Raw genomic sequence first — 21,834 nt, forward strand, 5'->3', positions numbered from 1 at the left:
AACCCCCGAGCTGTCTCCTGACATGGCAGGATACGTGCCCAGCCCAGCCTGGCCCTCATGGGGAGGGGTTGCTGCTGAAGGTTGTCTGGGCAGCCTGTTAGGCCCTGGAGAAGGCTGTTAGAGGAGAAGGCTCAGGAGAAAGCTGCTAGTCCACTGCAGGAGCCAAGGGGTTCTTTGGAGGAGGACTCCCTTTAATTTCTCTAGAGGATGCTGATTTCAGAGAACAGTGAGCATTGTTAGCAACAGCCTTCATTGATTGGGTGCCGGCTTGGAACTAAGCATGGAGTAGGTTCTTTACAGAGGTTAGGCCCTTGTAGCAGCTGGAGGAGACATTGATGCTAGGCAGCAGGAAGAACTTCCTTAGAGTAAAGGCTTGGCCACAGGAACATCATCTGTCTATGTCTGTAATGCATTCGTTTGAATATTTATTGAGCACCCCATTTGCCAGGTACCCTGATAGGACTGGAGGATACACAGATGACTAAGTTTAAGTCCTTGTCTTGAAGAAACACATAGTCATCTGTGTTATTATATGCTGATAATTATAATTCAGTTAGATGATTAGAATATTAATAATAAGGCATAATTATTGAGCGCTGTGTTTTATTTATTTATTTATTTCAGACGGAGTTTCATTCTTGTTGCTCAGGCTGGAGTGCAATGGCGCGATCTTGGCTCATTGCAACCTCCGCCTCCCAGGTTCAAGTGATTCTCCTGCCTCAGCCTCCCAAGTAGCTGGGATTACAGGTGCCCACCACCATGCCCGGCTGATATTTTTATATTTTTAGTAGAGACGGCATTTCGACACGTTGGCCAGGCTGGTCTTGAACTCCTGAATCACTTGAGGCGATTCACCTACATTGGCCCCCCAAAGTGCTAGGATTACAGGCTTGAGCCACTTCGCCCGGACAACACTGTGTTTTATATTTATTAACTCACATACTTCACACTACAACTCTTTTGTTTTGTTTTGTTTTGTTTTGCTTTGAGGCAGAGTCTCACTGTCACCAAATCTGGAGTGCAGTGGCTGGATCTCGGCTCACTGCAACCTCTGCCTTTCAAGTTCAAGCGATTTTCCTGCCTCAGCCTCCCGAGTAGCTGGGATCACGGGTACACACCACCACACCCGGCTAATTTTTGTATTTTTAGTAGAGATAGGATTTTACCATGTTGGCCAGGCTGTTCTCCAACTCCTGATCTCAAGTGGTCCACCTGCCTCGGCCTCCCACAGTGCTGATATTACAGGTGTGAGTCACTGCGCCCGGCCCACACGACAATTCTTGGGAGGTAATTACTATCATTATTTCAACATCACAGGTAAGAAAATGGAGGCTCAGAGATGGGAAGTGACTGACCACAGTCACACAGCTAGTGAGTGTTGTGCGGGGGTGATAACAAAGGCAGGTGCTGTGCTAGGCGCATGGTAAGTGCTCAGTAAGCACTGTTGAGCGATCATATGCAAAATATCATGGGGGCGGTGGGGGGTGCTGGGAACACCTCGCAGAGGAGGGAACTATGGGGCATAGCCACGCCTGGGGACAGGGGTCGTCTCCTGGTCACTCTAGCTGGCCTTTACCTGAGAGTAGATCTTAAGTGTTCCTATCGGTCACACACACACACAAGCACACACACTCATAAACACACGCATTCACGAACATGCCCACTCACACTGTATGAGGTGATGACTATCTTAGCTCGATTGTGCTGATTATCTCACAATGTATACAGAGATCAGATCATCAAGTTATATGGCTTAAATGTATACATAAATAAAATAACTGGCCTTTTCCTGGCTGCAGAGATGGGCAACCTGAGTCCACAGTGGAGACAGTGGAAAAGGGGGTTCTGCCTCTCCGGCCTCTTCTCCAGCAGGGAAGGTGGGCACAGTTTCCCCAGGTCCACCCCAGGGTACCCGGAGGCTTGTCTTTCACTGCTTCTTCCTCCCATAAGAAAAATTCAAACAGACCCAATCCCCCTCAGGCCCTTGGGTATGAGCCATTTTGCCTCAATTTGCTGGGGTCTCCTATGACCCCAGCCCCTTTCAGCTGCTCTCTGCCCCCTCCATTCCCCAGCATCCTCCCTCTTATCAAACCTGTTCCCTGTCTCCATGGTGACGCCACCTCACCCAGTTTCCTTGGGTGGTCTGGTTGCCTCACAGCGTGAAGCTCTGAGAACATTTTCCTCATGTGCAGCCAGAAACTTCCACTTCCCATGCCCAGGGCTGCCCCTCTCTTCTCTCCTCTGCATTCCCCTCCTGCAAGCCTCTCCCTGAGACATTTTCCATCCCTACCCCATCATGGCTGTGTCCAGTTGAGAGGCCCCTCTGAGAGTCCCGAGGGCTCTCCAGAAGAAGGCTTCAGAATGAGATCACCACCCATCATCTCAGTCCCCTTGCTGTACATGCATGTGTGCAGATACACACATGTGCCCTCACACATGACATACACATGCCCAGCACCCACAAGACAAGCACATCCAAGAGCCAGGTATCCCAACCCATGACCCCCACTTCTTGTAAATATCTACAAGTTCATGCAGCCGAGTGAATGTAGTAGCTACAACCAAATCCCAAGCACCCAAGGATCAGGGTGCCCTCTTATTTCCCCTGGGTCCAGGCATGGCCTGAAGGTTTGAGCTGTGCTCTCTGAGTTGCACAAGAAAGCAGCTGCACAGCCGACCTCCCAGGACAGTCATATGTCAGTAGGAACCACCAACATGGCAGAGCAGCCTCTGTGTTTGGAGTTTCTGCGTGTCAGTTCCTTCCCTGTCCTTGTGCAGGCACAGCCTCCCCACAGCAGGGCCCAGTGCCTCTTGCCAGGGCCCTTAGCCATTCCCAGGGCCCGTGGCATTGGCTTGGTGGCTCTCGGCCTTGAAATCCCCACTTCACCTCCCTCTTCCAACTCTACACGGTCCTCTTCCTTCCCCTTCCCCTGGCACCAGCCTCACCCCTTTTCTTTTTGAGAGAGCCAGCCCTGAATGGGGCTCCCCCAACCCGTGAACAGTTGAAATTCACCCTCCTTGCACCACCCCACCCCCTTTACTGAGTACTGCAGCTGGGCTTTGTGTTGTTTTGGGGCAGGATGTGGGGGCAGGTTGGGGGGGTTCAGGCTCCCTCCACCGCAGGGGAGAACAATGAGGCCGCTAGTCAGGGTGGTGGGGCAGAGGGAGTGGGTGGGGTGGGGGCCATGGAGCGACATCAGAGCCTCTGCAGCCCCGGCCCCTGGAGGGACAGCTGAGTGATGAGGCCTGAGTCACATGCCCTGAGTGCTCCTTGAACTCCCGCTGCGTTCCTGTCGAGACACATCCAGAAATGCGCAGGGTAAATATTTAGAGGTAATCATTTTTTTGCGGCTCCTCGAGCCTCCTGCTTTGCTGAGAATGAGCCAGGGGTGGGACACCAGGGGGAGGAGTCAGATCCGGCCCAGGTTCTGCAGCATGGGCTTCTGTAGGTGCTGCCCGAGGTCCCCTGCCGCTGCCCATTGTGCTCCCACCCCTTCGCATTTCAGCCGCAGTCTGAGGCCAGTGGGGCCTAAAAACATCCTGAGGACAAAACCCTGACTTAAAATCCATCAACAGGCTGGGCGCAGTGGCTCATGCCTGTAACCCCAGCACTCTGGGAGGCCAGGGCAGGCAGATCACTTGAGGTCAGGAGTCTGAGACCAGCCTGGCCAACGTGGTGAAACTCTGCCGCTACTAAAAATACAAATAAAAGCCAGGCATGGTGGCAGGCACCTGTAATCTCAGCTATTAGGGAGGCTGAGGCAGGAGAATCTCTTGGACCTGGGAGGCAGGTTGCAGTGTGCTGAGATGGCACCACTGCACTCTAGCCTGGGCGACAACAGTGAAACTCTGAAAAAAAAAATCCATAAACAAACTCTCTGGGTTCTGCCTCTCTCCCACCTTAAACTGTGGCCGTAGCACACCAGCCACAGCTTCTTCTGAGCCCTGTTTCTAGAGCAGCAAGCCCAGAGGTGGCCCTGCTGTTTCCGCAGGGGAGCAGGGAGGGAACGGTAGACGAGAACGAGCGCCAGGTGCAGCGTGCCAGCTCCTTGGCTCTACCCTGCACGGAATGTCTTCCTTCCTTGGAGGACATGGAGTCCCGAGCCCGGGCTTTATCAAAGATAAAACATTTGAGACTAAACATTCTTTTTATAGATTGGAACAGGACTCCTAAGCACAAGCTCTCCCGGCCGTTCCCAGCCTGCCTTTCTGGGCACACACAGAAAACACACTCATTTCTTGGGGGGAAACGGAGACACTGAGGTTAGAGGGCGACAGTGCATGCCCAGGGAAAGGAGAAAGCCTCAAGAAGGCTTGGGGGCAGTGCCCAGCCTTGTGGTGGTCTCGTCTGGGCCCACCTCTGTACCCCCTCAGGGAGGGGGCGGGCAGAGACAAGAATCAGCTATTAGGAGTTTGATGTAGAATGGAACCCAAATCCGTCAGGCACATACACAGTCTCACACTGTTGCTCACCCAGGCACAGACTGTGAAGAAGATGTGAACACAGGGCGAGACCCACTGGGGAAGGTACCAACCCCTCTCCACGACTTTCCTCCTTCTGCCTTTCCCTCGGTGTCCTGTGGGCAAGTGTCCCAGCCCCACCGGCCTGTGGGGAAGGCATAAACCCCTCTCCTACCAGCCTGTGGGGCTGGGACGCTTGCCCACAGGACACCGAGGGAAAGGCAGAAGGAGGAAAGCAAATATGTACTGTGTCTGTACTGTTTATTAGGCAGTCTGTGAACATTAGCCCACTTAATCTTTACAGGGACCCTCCTAGCTTGGTGCTGTCCTATTTTTTTTTTTTTTTTTTTTTGAGACGGAGTTTCGCTCGTTACCCAGGCTGGAGTGCGATGGCGAAATCTCGGCTCACCGCAACCTCCGCCTCCTGGGTTCAGGCAATTCTCCTGCCTCAGCCTCCTGAGTAGCTGGGATTACAGGCACGCGCCACCATGCCCAGCTAATTTTTTGTAACTTTAGTAGAGACGGGGTTTCACCGTGTTGACCAGGATGGTCTCGATCTCTTGACCTCGTGATCCACCTGCCTCGGCCTCCCAAAGTGCTGTCCTATTTTTATAGATGAGGTCAACTACTGTCAGAGCAGTCAAGGGCCCAAGGTCTGATAGGTAACTGCAGAGGAGAGATTTGACCTCAGGGCCTTTTGCCTTCAAAGCTCATGCTCCTTTCTCTTTGTTTTCTTGAGTGTAAAATGGAGATAATGATGGAAGCTAATTTGGGGTTTTTGTGAGAACGGAGGGAGGTTGTTTGGATAAAGGTTAGCTGGTGTCTGACATAGAGTAGGCCTCCAGTAAATGCCAGGGTAATGATTGTGATTATTTTGTGTTCAGGGCTTCTAAGAGGACAGTGACACTGAAACCACCCACAGGGTCTGTCAGATGATATGGGAAGCTTAAGATGATGGAGGCTGTGAATCCGCAGAGGGACTGAGATCCTTACCACTTGGGAGTCTAGACACCTTCTGTGATGTGCCAAGGGGTCACGTCTTCCAGGTGGACTAAGGCAGTGGTTCCCAACCTATTTGGCACCAGGGACCAGTTTCGTGGAAGACAATCTTTCCACGGACGAGGGGTGGAGTGTGGGGCATGGTTTTGGGATGAAACCGTTCCACTTGATATCATCAAGCATTAGTTAGATTCTGATAGCAGCATGCAGCCTAGACCCCTCGAGTGCACAGTTCACAGTAGGGTTTGTGCTCTTCTGAGAATCTTATGCTGCCTCGGCTGATCTGATGAGAGGCGGAGCTCAGGCGGGAATGCTCACCTGCCCGGTCACCTCCCTCTGCATGTACTGCCTGGCTCCTAACAGACCAAAGCCTAGTTCTGGTCTGCTGCCCTGGGGTGGGGACCCCTGGACTAAGGGAAGCAAACAGGTAGAGCCTGGTAGACATGTCAAAGGGCGGTGAAATGCCACTAGCTCTGGGATTGAATCAGAGGATGGTCCTCCATGGGGAGCCCAGGGACAGTCGTACCAGTTCATGAATACTGAATGACCCTGCTCCACAGATTGGAATGTGAGTGATCTCTGGGCCTCAGTTTCCCCACTGGTAAAAAGAGTGGGTGAGCTATTATTTGTATTTGGCAATCCTTCCCTTCCTGCTCTGAAATTCTATTAATTTTACTCTAGTTCCTCCCTTTATAGGGAGGCCAGTATCCTTCATAATCTCAATCACAGCCAGTCCCAGGGGAGTGTCAAAGAAAGGGTAAAAGGCAGAGGGGAAAGTGGGAGACCATGTAGAGAGAATCCACAAATGGCCCGGAAGAAACCTGACTCTCAGCTCAGTTATTGCCCTTAGAGAGAATGCAGCTGCTGTTGCCAGACTGGCTTTGGAGTTAGGATGGCCTGGTTTGGGGGTACTGTAGAAACGCTGGAGTTTCCTTGAGGGGGTTTGGCCCTGGACCATGCCAGTTGGCCCAAGTGGGGAGTTCACAGCTCCTTCCCGTTTTCTCTCCACCAGGGACCTCAGCATGAACAACCTCACAGAGCTTCAGCCTGGCCTCTTCCACCATCTGCGCTTCTTGGAGGAGCTGTGAGTAGATGCTTTGCAGGGTGGGAGGCAAGTGTGGGCTATGTCTAATGTCTCTGGAACCAGGGCTCCCCAGGAGGTGGAATGGAGAGAAGAGAAAGGGACTTGGGAAGCTAAGACTGTTCTTGAGAGCAGGCTGTTCTTCAGCTGATACCTGCCCCAGGTGTGAATTGACATGCTGGGTCCCATGGCACAGGGAGTCTAAGACCTAGCTTTCAACCAGCTCCTCTTTGCAGCATTCCTTCCTAATATGAATAGCTGCACTTCTCCCTGGGTGTCATCTTTGACCTGCTGTCATCCCCTGTGTCCAGCTACCAGCCCCTCCCCAGGTCCTGGTGGTTCTTCTCTGGGATATCTCTCACCTCCACCCTGCTTCTCTATTCCCACTGCTACTGCCCCAGATGTCCCCTCATATCTGGGGGTTGAACCAGCCTCCCAACTCACAGCCGTCCTCTTTCCATTCTAAATTACTCTGCACACCTTCAAGATGCATCTCACAAGCTCAAAAGCCTTCTGTAGTTCCCTGTGGCCTGAAGGATCCACATCTGAGACCCTCCCTTAGAGTAAAGGCTCACTTCCTCCACAAAGTTACCCTGCCCACAGTGGTCACTCTCAGACTGGGATTTTTAAATCTGGCCTTATATGCTAGGTATGCTAGGGATGGTCATAAGTAAATCATATCCTGGGTTAGAGTGACTAAATCATCTCCTGAGTTAGAGTGATTAAATCATCTCCTGGGTTAGAGTGACTGGCCTGCCTGCTCTGGGAACCAGGTCATTCTGTCCCAATCTTTGCTTTCATCTTAGCTCTGTATTTCCAACACCTCCCAGCCCTGTTTATTCTTATTTTCACATCACGTAGACCCTTGGGGCTCTAGAAATTTTGCTTAAACTTCTCAAACTGAATATTACAGCTCTTTTAGAATTTGTCTGGCTCTTTTAGAATTTAAATACAAAATAATAAACAAAGAAACTTCGCGAACTGTGAGTTCTTGGCCCCGAACTCACAATTTCATCTCTACTCTGGCCCCACTACTCCCCTAACAGATGTCCCCACCTAGACCCTAGACAGTGCTCCCCAAGGATGCAGTCAACCTGCCCCTGTTGGATTTCTGACCCCCAGAGCCATGGCTTGGTCTCCAGACCAAGTACTTTTTGAACCCCCACTGGTGGAAGGCAAACTCAAGGTGCTCTGGGAGAAAACAAGATAAAAGCCTTCCTGCCACCCACAGGGAGCATGCAGGTGAGGCTGAAGAGCAGTGTGGCCAGCAAGCCAGCAGGGGAATGTGGCAGCTGTTGGCTCAGGCACTCAGGGCATTCTGTGTAAGGGAGTGGTCAGGGTTGGCCTGGCCAGTGGGCAGGAAAGCCTTCCTGGAGGAGGAAGATTAAGCCAGTTTTCAAAGGAGGTGGACAGGGTAAGAGGCAGTGGAGGGGCCTTTTGAGGGGGAGTTGACACAGCCTAGGTGGCAATGCAAGGCAAGAGCACAGGCCCAGGAGCTCGGGCAGGTGACATCGGACACAGCCTGAGAACTCAGAGCTGATTTTCCATCTCATCTCCCATTCCCTGAGAGGGCTGGACCCATTTTTTTTTTTTTTTTGAGACAGTCTTACTCTGTCACCAAGGCTGAAGTGCAGTGGCGCGATCTTAGTTCACTGAAACCTCCTTCTCCCAGGTTCAAGCAATTCCCTGCCTCAGCCTCCCGAGTAGCTGGGATTACAGGTGCCTGTCACCACGCCTGGCTAATTTTTGTATTTTTAGTAGAGATGGGGTTTCACCATCTTGGCCAGGCTGGTCTTGAGCTCCTTACCTCATGATCCACCAACCTAGGCCTCTCAAAGTGCTGGGATTACAGGCGTGAGCCATGATGCCAGGCTGGACCCATTTTAGAGACCCCACCTAAAGGACTCTTCCATGGCAAATACCCACCTGCAGAACCCAAGCTAGGAGACCTCAGATGTCACGATGCCTTTCCACACAGTTTTTTTTAAAACAATAAATGTCAAATAAAGAGACTTTTATTAGAGGTAGATGTTTTAAAAATAGCTTCTGAGGTATGTCAGCATAATCTCCAATCTACAAGTCTCTCGGTAGCAACTGATGCACATAATGATGTCCCTGGGGACTTTGGAGATCAGGCAGTGTCTTCTGAATCATCCACCATTAAACTGCTCAGTCAGCTTCAGCAGTGAGTGTATTTCGTTGCATTTGCTCCTTTCAGAATTGGTGATCACTCCCTGACAAACATGGAAACCCTTAATTAGACCAGAATGTTAGATGAATTCCAACACCCCATTTCCTAGCCCTCCTGGATTAGTGAGGGTTAGCTGTGTAGTTTAGGGCCTGGAGAGACACAGACACGCCCCCGGTACTCATCCCTCCATGGATGACACCATATAATGCAGTCAGCGGGTAAGAGCAGGCAGTGGGGAATCAGCATAGCACAGGAGAGGATGTGGGGAAACTGTGGCCGTGAGCCCTGAAATTAGTCAGGTCTGGGTGAGAACACCATGCCCTACCATTGACTGGTTCTGTGACCCCTAAGGAAAGTGGTTGACTTCTCCCAGCCTCAGTTTCCTCATCTGAAATTTGGGGATGATAGGCACTTTACAGGATTATAGTGAGAACGGAGGCAATGTATGTGAATTATTAAACACATGAATAAATGGTAGTCCTTACCACCACCCTCCCTTCCCCTACCCCAAGACACTGACTTACGGAGGTCACCACCTCCTTGTGTTACCGGCCAACATCGCTGACCCTTGTCTCTGATTTCCAGGCGTCTCTCTGGGAACCATCTCTCACACATCCCGGGAGAAGCATTCTCTGGTCTCTACAGCCTGAAAATCCTGTAAGTATAGGCACACCTCATTTTACATAGAGCTGCGGCACTGAGAATTGTGAACAAATCAAAGTTTTAGACCCCGAGTCTTGGTTTACCACTGACTTGCTTATTATTTCCTTATCTTCATTTTCAGTTTCAATTGTTATTTTCATTTCTTTGCTTCACCTTGTCTGTAACAAACTTTGTGATTTGTAAGGAAACATTTAATTGTACCTGCTACGTGTGGCCACACTAAAAGAAAGTGAAACATTTAAAAAATACAAAGTGTATGATGACCATGGATATAGGTTTTTGTGGGACTGAGTTCAGTTAGAGACCCACAGGTCTCTCCCCGTGACCTCTAGCCCAAGAGAGGGATAAGACTGCTTCTGGAGAGGAGAAATACAGGTGGCTTTTCTTTGCCTCTCCCTCCCCTTGCAACCCAGCCTTAGTCTCTGTGGCTGCAGCACTGAGTTTCCATTCCGGCTGTAAACAACTCACTCCTTCAGTCTTCAGGTGGCTTCCTCCCTGCTCCTCTTTTGCCTCTTCCCTCTGAAGCAAAAGGAAAGCGAGAGTTGGAGAGGACCTTTTGTTATTTCACCTAGCTTCCACTGATGGCCCATTTCAGAGACAGGAAGACTGGGGCACAGTCTCTTCCCATCCTAACCCATGACTCACCTTGTTCCAACTAAGACGGTCCTCCCCAAGCCTCCTCACGTTCTTATGATGAGTGGGGGTTAGAGGAATTGGGAGGAAGTGGCTGCACAGGGACTGAGGTAGGTAGGAGAGGTTCCCAGGGAGGGTATGTTGCCACAGGGTCTCGTTTGGGAAGAAAATGAGGATACTGGGGACTGATGCTGGAGCAATAGAATGAGCATTTGGGACTTCCTTAAAGTGGTGAGTCATTCCCAGCTCTGCTACTCCCTTACCCCTGACTTGACTTGCAGGTCTCCTTTGTACAGTTGAGCAGGTTGTTCATTTCACCAGAGAATCTGGTTAAGAGAGTGAGAAGGGGGTGAAGCCCAGTTGTGTGCTCTGGCTTGGGGCTGCATCCACCCAGAAAGGGATATCTTTTAAAAATGTACTCAGAGGTGCTGATGGGCTAGTGGTGGTCCTGCCCCTCTTGGCCCGTGAGCTCCAGGCTTCCAGCAGGTCAAGGTCAATAGTCCTCATCTAAGCACTGACTCCTTTCCCCGTGTTGTTGGTCTCTGGTCCCTCTGCCTGTGCATCTCTGACTCCCGGGGCTCTCTGGTCTCTATTTTTCCCTTACTCTCTTCTCTGTCCTTGGGTCTCTCCTGTCTGTCACCAGCCTCAGTCTCCTTGTCTCCCCCTTCTCCTTCTCTGTCTCAGACCTTGCTGTCCCACTCTCTGTCCCTCTATCCCCTGCCTCTTAGTTCTGCTTCTTCCTGTCTCCTCTCTGTGTCTCTCTCCCCATAAACATCTCTGCCCTGGGGAGCAGGGAGGCATTCTGAAACAGACACGCAGTGCAGGCAGCCTGCTTGGTGGCGTGTCTGTGCCCAGTGGCAGGCTCAGACCTGCAGCCTGGATTAGAGAGCAGGGCTCTGTTTACTGGGCCTTCAGAAGATGTAAGACTCACGTCCCGTTCCTAAGACTCCGGCTTAGAGATGAGCCTCCTCTTTCTTCTTTGCCTGCATTAGGCAATAAATCAAAGCTTCGGAGAAACCACAGGCCTCCCGCCCCCCTTTCTACAAATGGCACCCTTGGCTCAGTGAATAGGGCAGGAGGGGGAGGTTGTGGGCAGGAGCTGAGTGGGAGCTGAGGCCAGCCAAGCTACCTGCTCCCCACTTTGCCATTGAGTCTAATTTTGCTGCATCCTCAAAGATCACCCGGTCCCCCAAAGCCTTTGTGTCAGTCTTTTGCCTGCAGAACCTCTCTACCTTAGGGATAGTTTGGGTGGTCTTGGGGACTTATCCTCTTACACGCTTCAAAGCAGAAGATTCCACCTGCATCCTGGGCATGAATTACTTTCTGATGTCTGATGTCAATTTCCCTTGTAGTTCCTTCCATTGCCGGCTTTTCAGAGCTACGAGAAAAATAGAGCAGCAGCACCATAATAATAACTTATTTTTGTACTGGGAGACAGTCACATTACAGCTCCTCAGTCCTCTCTGGGTCTGGGAGCCTTATCTGAGTGGCCTCGTCTTATTTCAGAGGCTGGGCTCTCCCTGTGGGACACTCTGCCTTGGTCGTTCCCTCCCACGGCAAAGGATTAAATAAAGAGGATTCCCTCTCTGATCCTTTCTTAAATGACTGTGACAGAAGCCCTCTCTCATGTCTTTCCTCCACTCCCAACACCCCTAGCCATCCCCACCTGACCTGGAGATATTACTCTTTTTTTAAAAAACAGAGTCTTGCTCTGTTGCCCAGGCTGGAGTGCAATGGCATGATCCCAGCTCACTGCCATCTCCGCCTCCTGGGTTCAAACGATTCTCCTGCCTCACCCTCCTGAGTAGCTGGGATTACAGGCATGTGCCATCATGCTGGGTTAATTTTTTTTGTATCTGTAGTAGAGATGGGGTTTCGCTGTGTTGGCCAGGATGGTCTCGAACTCCTGACCTGGTGATCTGCCTGCCTTGGCTTCCCAAAGTGCTAGGATTACAGGTGTGAGCCACGTGCCCGGTCGATATTACTCTTAAGATCTTCTTCTTCCTCTGGGAGTTCTCCAAGTCTTCAACCCACAGGCTCTGGCCAGGCTCAGATCAAGAGAGTCAGCCCCTGCAGGGAACTTTCAGTCTCACATTGCTATCTCAGTCCTGTAGAGCTGGCAAGGCCCAGACGCGAGTCTTAACCACCGCTAGTCTCACCGTCCCGGCTCAGCACTGGAGCTGTCCTAAGGGATGCCACACTTCCCTTTGCCCTAGGCGTGTGGGAAAATGCCTGAGCCTCTGAGGGCTCCTCCCCTGCCTGGTTTTACACAAGGACAGCTTTGGCCAGCGCTCCTGCATCTTGACCTGTGGCCTGAGGGTGTGGGGATGTGTGTGTGCATGTGTGTCAGGCCTCTCCAGTCTGTATCTCAAAAGGTTCCTGTCCCGACTCCATCCCAGGTTTCTTTCCCCAGAGCTGACCTCCCAGAGAGCTGGGTGAGGCGTGAGCCTTGGTTACCTTCCCACCTCTGCAGACCAGCTCCTCCCTCCCTATGCCAGGTTAGCCTGACCCCATCTAGAAAGGCTTCTGCTGGGCTTCAGCTGCTTCTCACCAGGCCCAGATCTGGGAAGCTGGGGCTGACAGTCTGAGGAGCTGCCTCCTGTCCTGCCCACAAGAGACTGGGCAGGAGATTTTCCCAGGTGCCTTGCTTCTGGATTGAGCCCCAAATCCCCGTAAGTCTGTGACTGCGGATTCTCAGCCCATGCCATCTTGATAAAGACTAAGGCTCTCAGAAGGCACCTGCTGCTTCCTGAGCTGGGGCCCATCCCGTATGAAACCCTGGCTGTAGGCCATGGAGGAGTGATTAGGAGTTAGCATCTCCAAGACCCATCCCTGAGAAAATCTCCCCATGCCGACCTCTAGCGTAGCCCTTTTCACCCTCTATGGAGCTGTCTTTGGTTGACATTGACGATGTTTACTCTCTACCTAGCAAGGTGGTGACCATGCCTGGCTGAGTCTGGGCTCCATTAATGTCAATGAACTGAATTGAACTGACCCACAAAGGGACATGCTACTCATTTGGGAGTGCTAGGCTCTGTCCGAGCCTCACCAGCCTGAGGGAGAAGGCTGTCCCCTCTGGGTTACCCCTATACATGAGTCAAGGCCTGCTGCCCTCATCCCTTCAAGGGACTGGATGACAGGAAGTGTGTCATATAGTCAGAAACCTTGAGGTCAGACTCAGAGCCTCACCAGACCCCACAACAGGTGTCAAGGAGGACCTCAGATTTCCTCTCTCTGAGCCTCTGTTTTCTCACCTTTTAAAATGGTGGAGTCAAAATAAAATTTCCAGCATTTTTAGCTGTGGAAACTTACAGATCCTTGTGTAGTTCGTACATGTGATGATTGGGTGTTTACATGTATGTGTGAGATGTGTCACCCTTGGACCTTGTTACGACATCAGCACATTACCCGTCTACATGAAAAATTTTTTTAAAAAGGAAACTTAAAACACAATCAAAAGCATTTTGTGAGCCAGGCCCAGTGGCTCATACCTGTAATCCCAGCACTTTGGGAGGCCAAGGTGGGCAGATAGCTGAGGTCAGGAGTTCAAGACCAGTCTGACCAACATGGTAAAACCCTGTCTCTACTAAAAATACAAAATTAGCCAGGCATGGTGGCACACACCTATAATCCCAGCTACTTGGGAGGCTGAGGCAGGAGAATCACTTGAATCCGGGAGGTGGAAGTTGCAGTCAGCCGAGATTACACCATTGCACTCCAGCCTGGGCAACAAGAGCAAACACCATCTCAAGGAAAAAAAAGCACTTTGTGCAGAAGTCCAGATACATAAAGCAGATGAAGGCAGTCTCTGGTTAAAGTGAGTGAAGAGGGTGTTCGACTCCAAGCTGTATCTTACCTACCTATCCCATAAGCCCCAAGCACTTCTACAGAACTAAAGAAGCCTTTGGAAAGCACTGATGGATAGCCTCTCTTGTACCTTTTGGATGTGACACTCATGGTTCCTGTCCCCAAATGCCTCTCTGGCCACGGAGATGCTTCACATGTGTGAGGAGGGGAGGAGCGCTGGGGACTAGACTTCTACCGGACCAACAGCTGCACATTAGTCACCTGAGAGCCTGCAAAACCACTGATGCCTAATATCCCTTCCCCAGAGACTTTGCCCCAGAGATTTAACTGGACTTCAGTGTGACCTGGGCATTGGGATCTTAAAAATCATCTCAGAGGTCAGGTGCAGTGGCTCATGCCTGTAATCCCTGTGCTTTGGAAGTCTGAGGCAGGAGGATCGCTTGAGCCCAGGAGTTTGAGACCAGCCTGGGCAAAGTCAAGACCCCATCTCTAAAAAGAAAATGTTAAAACTTTGTCTATTGATTCTGATGTACAACCAGGGCTGAGAACCACTGGATTAGATAGACAGCCTCCCCATGCAGAACCAGGCTAGGAAGAGAAGTAGGAAAATGTAGTCACAAAAGCATTGGCCTGAGAGACAGGACTTGAGTCCTAGTCCTGATTCTGCCGTTAATTTGCTTTGTAACTTAGGGCAAGTTACCCTCCCTCTCTGAGCCTTCACCTCCTCATCTTGGAAAACAAAGGGGCTGTTTCCTTCTAAAGGCGCTTCCAACCTTTATAACTAATAACCCAGTTGTAGTTCAATAAAAGAACGATGGCTGGGAAATGAGACCAGGAACATCAAGGGAAATGGGTCAGGGCCAAAGCTACTGCCATGCAGACCTCAAGTTTGGTGGATGTTGATTCCATAAATAAAAGGACTTTCTGATAATCAGACTGTCTGGCATGGGATGAATCGTCTGGGGAGACAATGAGTTCCCCGACACTAGAAGGAAAATTAAATGCCCTGGGCAGATGTTGCACTGTGTGTATTGGGAGGAGGTACAATTCAGTAACCTTGAAGATCTTTCTAGATCTGTGTCTTGGATTTGACAAAGGAAAGGATGGAGGAATCTTAGGAGGTGGTGTGGGTGGAGATGCATTGAGGTGCCCCATGGAGCTGGGGACTCACCTGTGCAGTGACCAGATGGAGCCTCCCTGGCCCCTGTTGGGGGGGGCTGTGAAGAGTTGTGAGCACCTGTGACCCCCTGTTTTCTCAGCCAGCATTTCTCTTGTGTCCTTCCTCCAAGCACCCTCAGACTTCTGCATGAGAATCAAGGCCGACCCCTGAGATGGGAAGCAAAGGCCCACTCTTTAGATGAAAGAAGTCAGGATGGCTAGGAGGGTAGAAACACTAAGCAAGGCAGAGGCCAGGAAATGTCCTGGATGGAATGTTACCACTGAGTGAGGCTTTATGCACCTTCTGGGAGCCTCTTGCTTTGAAAGATGAAGGAATCAAGGTCCAGAGAGGGGAAAGGGAGTGACTTACTCAAGTCATCCAGTAAGTGGTAACACTGAGACCGACTACTAATAATGATCATGATAATATCAGCGGATGTGCTTTTGAACTTGTCCTCTGTGTGAGACACTGCCATTGAGTGCTTTACAGGGGTGATTTTATTTGATCCACACAATCAGTGCATGAGGTCAGTATCATCCCCAATTTACAGAGGAGAAAACTAAGGCCCACAGTGTTTAAGTAGCATGCACACCGTCACACAGCTGGAAAGCAATAGAGCTAGGATGCGGATCAGGGCTGTCTGACTGTAGAGCCGGCACCCATGACCACTATACTTTAAGGAAGCCCAAGAGACACAGGCTTAAATTCCAACCCTGAGGCAAAACTCTGAAACTGGAAAGGTCTTTCTGGCACTGGGTGGAGTCTGGATTGAAGGAGCCAGTGGAGGCCAACAGACCTGCAGGATCACAGAGTGTATATGGAAAGGAGCTGAGCCCCCCAGCTGCTCACAGCCCTGGGCTCTGCCCCTTCCTGCAGCCAGGCCCTTCCTCTGTACTGCCCTTGCCCCTTCCCCACCGTTGGGGTGGCAAGGAGGAACCCAATCCCAGGGCTCCCCAAAGTCTGTCTTTGTTCTTTGTTCTCCTTTCTGCAGCCTTGCCTCTGTGAAGGGCTCCTCCTATCCCCACCCCTTCCCACAGTGAGCCCAGCATTCTTTTGTTCTTGTGATGCTGAGGTTGGGTTCATATTTGAGATTTTCACATATCCAGAGGAGTTTAAGAGAGATGGCATGTGACTCTGACCAGGACGTCCCACAGGAGGCATGGGTAACAACGCAGGCTCATCATCTTACTGCTCAGCATTTTCTGGCCATCGCTGTATCCCACCAGCATGACAGACACTATGGTGTAATGGTTAAGTGTCTAGACTCTGGACCCAAACCCTCTGGGTTCAAAGCCCGGCTCTGTCACGTACCAGTTGTATGTACCCTCAGCATGAGGATGATAATAATTCCTATCTGTTGGAGTGGTAACAAGGATAACTTTGAATTCATACAAGTTCTAAGACCAGGACCTGGCACATTAGCCACTGCTATTATTAAACTAAAGGATTGGAAAATGAGCTACTCTTCCTGAAGCATGGAATTACCTGAATGGTCATGGGCCAAGGCTTCCCCCTCAAATGGATACACCATAAAGGGAGGACTGAATCTCCTAGGGTAGGGCTCACTCACTGTGCCCAGGGCAGTCAGTGGCTTCCTTCCTTCCTGCTTCCCCAGCTCTTCCATGAACTTCCTGCGAGCTCTCCTTCTCCTCATTTCTGGATCTAAAGGCCTGGAGGTAAAGAAAGTGCAGATGGCAGCTGTTACCCAAGGGCTTCCTCCCATGTTTTTGCCCAGTTCCTCCTCTTGCTCAGGGCTCTGTGCCTCAGGGACTCCCTGCACTTTCGAGTGCTGTCCTCAAAACTTTCTAAGACCCCTCTGATGCCTGGGGTTGGCTAGAGTCAGCAGAGCCACCTGGAGAGGCACCCCAGACCCTATTTCTCCCCTTGTGCATGCTCTCTGACTCTCTATCCTACACATGGGGCTCCCAGGTGCCCCAAGGAGCTCCAGGACTCCTGCCGATGGAGTCGTTGTGGGGTCTGTGGCTTGGGCCCTGGTTCCTGGAGGACAGCAGTGAGCAGATTGCTTTCCCTGGCTGGCACGGCACTTCTTTGAGGGATTAGGTGAGACTGGGCCATCAGAATAGTGTGGATACACTCATCTTGGGTGCTTCGAATTGTTCCTATAGACAAATGCTCCCAAAAATATATATTTGCCTGGGGCCCTGACACCCTAAGGGCAGCCTTACCCTCATCCACATCCTCCCCTTCCACAAAGAAACCTTTAGCCTTTCAGATGAATAGACAGGGAAACTGACAACCTACATTTTCCCACATCCTTCCTGACCAAACCTCAACAGAATCCCAAGTATTCTGACTTCAGGAGGTCTTCTCTCCTTCCTCTCCATGGTCTTCTTCACCCCCATCTCATCCTAGGCTCTCTTCTGAGATGCCCTCCCTCCCTACACACTGAGCCTCCCTGCCCCATGTACAACACCCTGGGGACCTCAGCAGCCTCTAGTTCTACACTAACAAGGCAGGGGAGCTGAACCAGACTCTCTCCGGGGCTCTGAGGCTGGGGTGGGAAGGAGGGGCCTAGCTTGGGGCTGGGGGTTCAGGAGGAGTCGGCACCCCCCACCCAGCTCCACATGCCAGGTGGGTCCTTAAAGCCCTTTCTCTTCCCCCATAGGATGCTGCAGAACAACCAGCTGGGAGGAATCCCCGCAGAGGCGCTGTGGGAGCTGCCGAGCCTGCAGTCGCTGTGAGTCATTAGAGGGCCAGTCTGGGAGTCATTAGCTTCCTGGGGCCTGAGTCACAGCCCAGGGCCCCCTGCCTCAGCTTTCCCTTCCCTCTGCAGGCCCCCCTCTCCCAGTCCATGTTCAGACAGCATGCCGCTCCTGGCTTTGGTTTCTCCGGGGTTTTCTGTTGTCGTCAGCGTGTGGATGTGTACACTCCTGCGTGTATTTCAGGAGAGGAGGGCTCCCAGGCCCCACTGGGGGACTGTGAGAATGGGACCTCCCTAGGTGAGGCCACCAGGGCAGCAGTCCTGGGGCAACTGGCGTTCTGCCATTGGATCCTGGGGTCGGGGGTGGAGACTGCCGCCCAAAAGAAGCGTCAGGAAGGGGCTATCTTCTCTACCTAGCCTGCTCTTGCCCCTGGGCTCTGTGGTGGGTGGGAAGGAGGCTAGGCTCAGATACTCATTTTCTCTACTTGGGGGTGGGACTGCCCTCAGGGACTCACAGGCCACCCATAATAGATTCCTCCCTCCAAGGAGCCCTGTAGTTCCCTTCTTGTCCAGCAGGGGCATCGTGGAAGCCAGATCCGCCTGAGGGTGGAAGGAGGAGCAGGTGCTCCAGGGTGATGTAACCCAGCCCAGTGGGAGCCGCTGGGCCAGGTGCTGGGCTTCATCCACATAGTGCACTGCCCAAGGCCTGGAACACAGTAGGTGCCTCATCCATGCTTGATGAACCCAACTTAATTATCAGGTACAACTTCATCCAATGGGAGAGTGAACAGATCTTTTGAGAGAAGTCAAAGTTGGGGGGCAGGATTGGGGTACGGCAGTTAGCTAGTGGGGGAAACTGAGTCATAGCAGGCATGCAGTGTGTCCAGACAAAGGCCTCTAATACTCTCAGCCTTCGGCGCTGTTCAGTCTATGGATGTGGAAGTCAGACAACTTCTGACTTCTCCGTGGGTGGAAGGAGGAAGGAGGTGGGAAAAGGTGACTTTCCTTTCCATGACTGATATTTAGGCCCCATTCCACCGTATGCAGAGGGCAAGCTGTGGGGGTCCTGGCTGGCAGCTGTGCCACACCTGCTGTGGTGAGGGCTTTCCTCCCCTACTCCTTCCCTGGGCGCCGTCTACCCTCCTGCCTCTGTGTCTGGTCCCTGGCACCCCTCAGCTGCTTGATCAGCCCCAGTGGCAGAACCCGCCTCCCCACACTGTCTCAACTTCTGCCCCCATCCCAATAAGTGCTGGGCGTCTGGCCCCAGCCCTCTCTTCTCCCTTCATCCAGCCTCACCCTTGGACAGGGCCAGGCATCCCAGTATGCCCCTAGAGGCCAAGGTCAGAAGACCAAAGGCCAGGCAAGCCTGTGCTTGCTTCCCACCTAGAGGGGCAGATAAGCATTTGTCTAGGGCACCAGCGCAGCAGGGACAGCCAAAAATAAGGGAGGAGGAGTGAAGAGAATTTGACATTTCATCCACAGCCTCAAAGAGGACTGCGTAGGGGAAGAAATTAGACTTTCACTGGACTTCTTCACACTTTTGAGGTTGTTAATTAAGTTTACTATTTTTAGAAAAATTGTGAATCACATATTTTGAGTTCTTGGGGTCACTAAAGGTCTTGCTTTCACACTAGGCATGGAGCTTTTGGGCAGTACAGACAATTTTCCCTACACATTCTGGGAAGTGGGCAGCCCTTGTGGCTGGGAGAACCAGACCATTAGCTTCCACTTTCAGCCCTGTCATTCTCCTTTGCCTGGGCATAACAGGGCAGGGGACAGAGGCCAAGTCCCCCACTCCCCCAGTTATAAGGCAGATGCGTAGATTTTACTTCTTGCAATCCTGCAAGAAGAGCATTGGCCTGAGTGACAGAAAATGTGGCTTCAAGCCCTGGCTCTGATCCTGACTATCGTGTCATTTACCCTCTCTGAACCTCAGTTTCTCAAGGGGAGGATAATTATCTTCCCTGCCTCACAGGGTGTTGGGAAGATCAAACATGTAGCCAATGTGAGGGGGATTTGCAAAAAAAAAAAAAAAAATGACTCCACACAGGTATAATGTATGGTGATGCTATTGTGAGATTGTTTACTTCACCAGTCATTGATACCCCCACTCCTTTTTTGTTTAGACAGAGTCTGGTTCTGTCACCCAAGCTGGAGTGCAGTGGCCTGATCTCAACTCACTGCGACCTCTGCCTCCTAGGCCCAAGCCGCCCTCCCACCTTAGCATCCCGAATAGCTGGGACTATAGGCATGTACCACCATGCCCAACTAATTTTTGTATTTTTTTGTAGAGATGGGGTTTTGCCATGTTGTCCAGGCTGGTCTCAAACACCTGAGTCCAAGAAATCCACCTGCCTCAGCCTCCCACGGTGCTGGGATTACAGGCATGAGCCACTGTGCCCAGCCTGATCCTTTTTGTTTTGTTTTGTTTTGTTTTGGGACAGAGTCTTGCTCTGTTGCCAGGCTGGAGTGCAGTGGTGCTATCTCAGCTCACCGCAACCTCCGCCTCCCGGGTTCAAATGATTCTCCTGCCTCAGCTTCCTGAGTAGCTGGGACTACGCACCACCATGCCCAGCTAATTTTTGCATTTTTAGTACAGACGGGGTTTCACCATGTTGGCCAGGATGGTCTCGATCTTGTGACTTCGTGATCCACCGCCTCGGCCTCCCAAAGTGCTGGGATTACAGGCGTGAACCACCATGCCGGGCCTATCCATTTTTTTTTTTTAACAAATTATTTTGAGGTGGCAGAATCAACGTTGAGTCGTAAAAGATTAGTAAGAATCAGGTGAAGAGGCAGGGAAGGACGTTCCAGACAGAGGGAACAGCACACGCTGCAAAGGCACAAAGTTAAGAAGGAACCAAGTAAATTCTAGAGAAAGTGAGTTTGGCTGGCTGAACCGTGTGTGTGTGTGTGTGCGTGCGTGTGTGTGTGGCGCACACACGCGTGCGTGTGTGTGTGTGTTGGGTGGGGGGGGCCAGTGAGAAGGGCAGTAGTGGGGAAAGAAGATCTGGAGTTAGAAGTGGTCATACCTGTATGGTAGGTAGGCCTTGCTAAGAATTTGGACTTTATTCTTAAGACAGTGGGGAGCCACGGGACAACTTTTAGCAGGAGAGCAAGGTGGTAGGGTTTGTGTCTTTGAAAAATTACTTTGGCAGCAGTTACCCGGGGCAGACTGAAGTTGGGGACGCCAATGAAGAGACTCCTAAACCAAGGCAGCATGGCAGTGGCCAAAGGAAAGACAGGGGCAGTGGTGAGAGGAGATGTGGACGGACTAGAAATAGCTAGAAGCCACATCAGTGAGACTCCAGCGTCGGATTGCTGGGGTTCACCTCTCAGCTCCTTCACTTACTCACTTACTGCCTCTAAGACCCTGGGCAGGCGACTTCAGACTACCTCCACATTTCCATTTCTTCATCATCAGTAAAATGGAAGCGATAATAGTGTCTATGTATCTCAACAGGATAGAATGAAATGATTTAATATACGTAAAAGAATGAGAACAGCACCTTTTGTTGCTACTTCTACAGTTGCCACTAGAAGTAGTAACACTGACTGGATGTAGGCGTTGAGGGAGAGAATTTAAGCTGACTCCCAGTTCTTGGGCTTTAACATCAGGGTGTGCCGTCAGCAAGAGTCTGGCATGTGGCAAGAGCTTATTAAGAACACGTAGGCCAGGCGCAGTGGCTCATGTCTGTAATCCCAGCCCTTTGGGAGGCTGAGGCAGGTGGACCACCTGAGGTCAGGAGTTCAACACCAGCCTGGCAAATGTGACAAAACCCCGTCTCCACTAAAAATACAAAAAATTAGTTGGGCATGGTAGCAGGTGAGGCACAAGAATCGCTTGAAGCCAGAAGGCAGAGGTTGCAGTGAACAGAGATTGTGCCACTGTACCCCAGCCTAAGCGACCGAGCAAGAGTCTGTCTCAGAAAAAAAAAGATATGAAAGAACATGTTGACTGCATAGTAAAGGCAGTGTGAACTGAAGAAGGCGAGTGCTCTGGGGAGGGTGCAGGGAAAGGGGGTGTGCTGAGGCCACTTTGGGACACGTTGAGTTTGTGGTGCCTGCAGGCAGGATGACCAAGTATCCTGGAGAACCTGGAAGCTTGGTCAATTGACCTGCAGGACATCAGTGTGTGTGTGTGTGTGTGTGTGTGTGTGTGTGTGTGTGTGTGTGTG

The 21,834-nt window shown here is 51.3% G+C and overlaps 1 protein-coding gene, 1 long non-coding RNA gene and 1 other non-coding gene across 7 annotated transcripts in view; 2 read left to right on the forward strand and 1 right to left on the reverse strand.

Moving 5' to 3' along the window:
- LGR6 (leucine rich repeat containing G protein-coupled receptor 6) overlaps nucleotides 1-21,834 on the forward strand; it is a 128,906-nt gene that overhangs the window by 25,073 nt on the left and 81,999 nt on the right. For all 5 annotated transcript variants that reach the window (XM_032288752.1, XM_032288751.1, XM_032288755.1 and 2 more), the window contains exons 2-4: nucleotides 6,473-6,544; nucleotides 9,318-9,389; nucleotides 17,621-17,692. In XM_032288752.1, the coding sequence (XP_032144643.1) occupies nucleotides 6,473-6,544; nucleotides 9,318-9,389; nucleotides 17,621-17,692 (216 nt within the window). The remainder of the gene's footprint in view (nucleotides 1-6,472; nucleotides 6,545-9,317; nucleotides 9,390-17,620; nucleotides 17,693-21,834) is intronic.
- LOC116558704 lies at nucleotides 8,538-9,479 on the reverse strand. Its single transcript, XR_004272131.1, has 2 exons — nucleotides 9,257-9,479; nucleotides 8,538-8,775 (listed from the first exon to the last, which is right to left on the reverse strand). It is a non-coding gene; the product is annotated as an uncharacterized LOC116558704 (long non-coding RNA).
- Nucleotides 13,343-13,445, forward strand: LOC116559096. The gene has a single exon (XR_004272297.1). It is a non-coding gene; the product is annotated as a small nucleolar RNA U13 (small nucleolar RNA).

Source organism: Sapajus apella, unplaced genomic scaffold (genome assembly GCF_009761245.1).
Source record: "Sapajus apella isolate SASKATOON/1434 unplaced genomic scaffold, GSC_monkey_1.0 scaffold22, whole genome shotgun sequence".
Classification (NCBI taxonomy): Eukaryota; Metazoa; Chordata; class Mammalia; order Primates; family Cebidae; genus Sapajus; species Sapajus apella.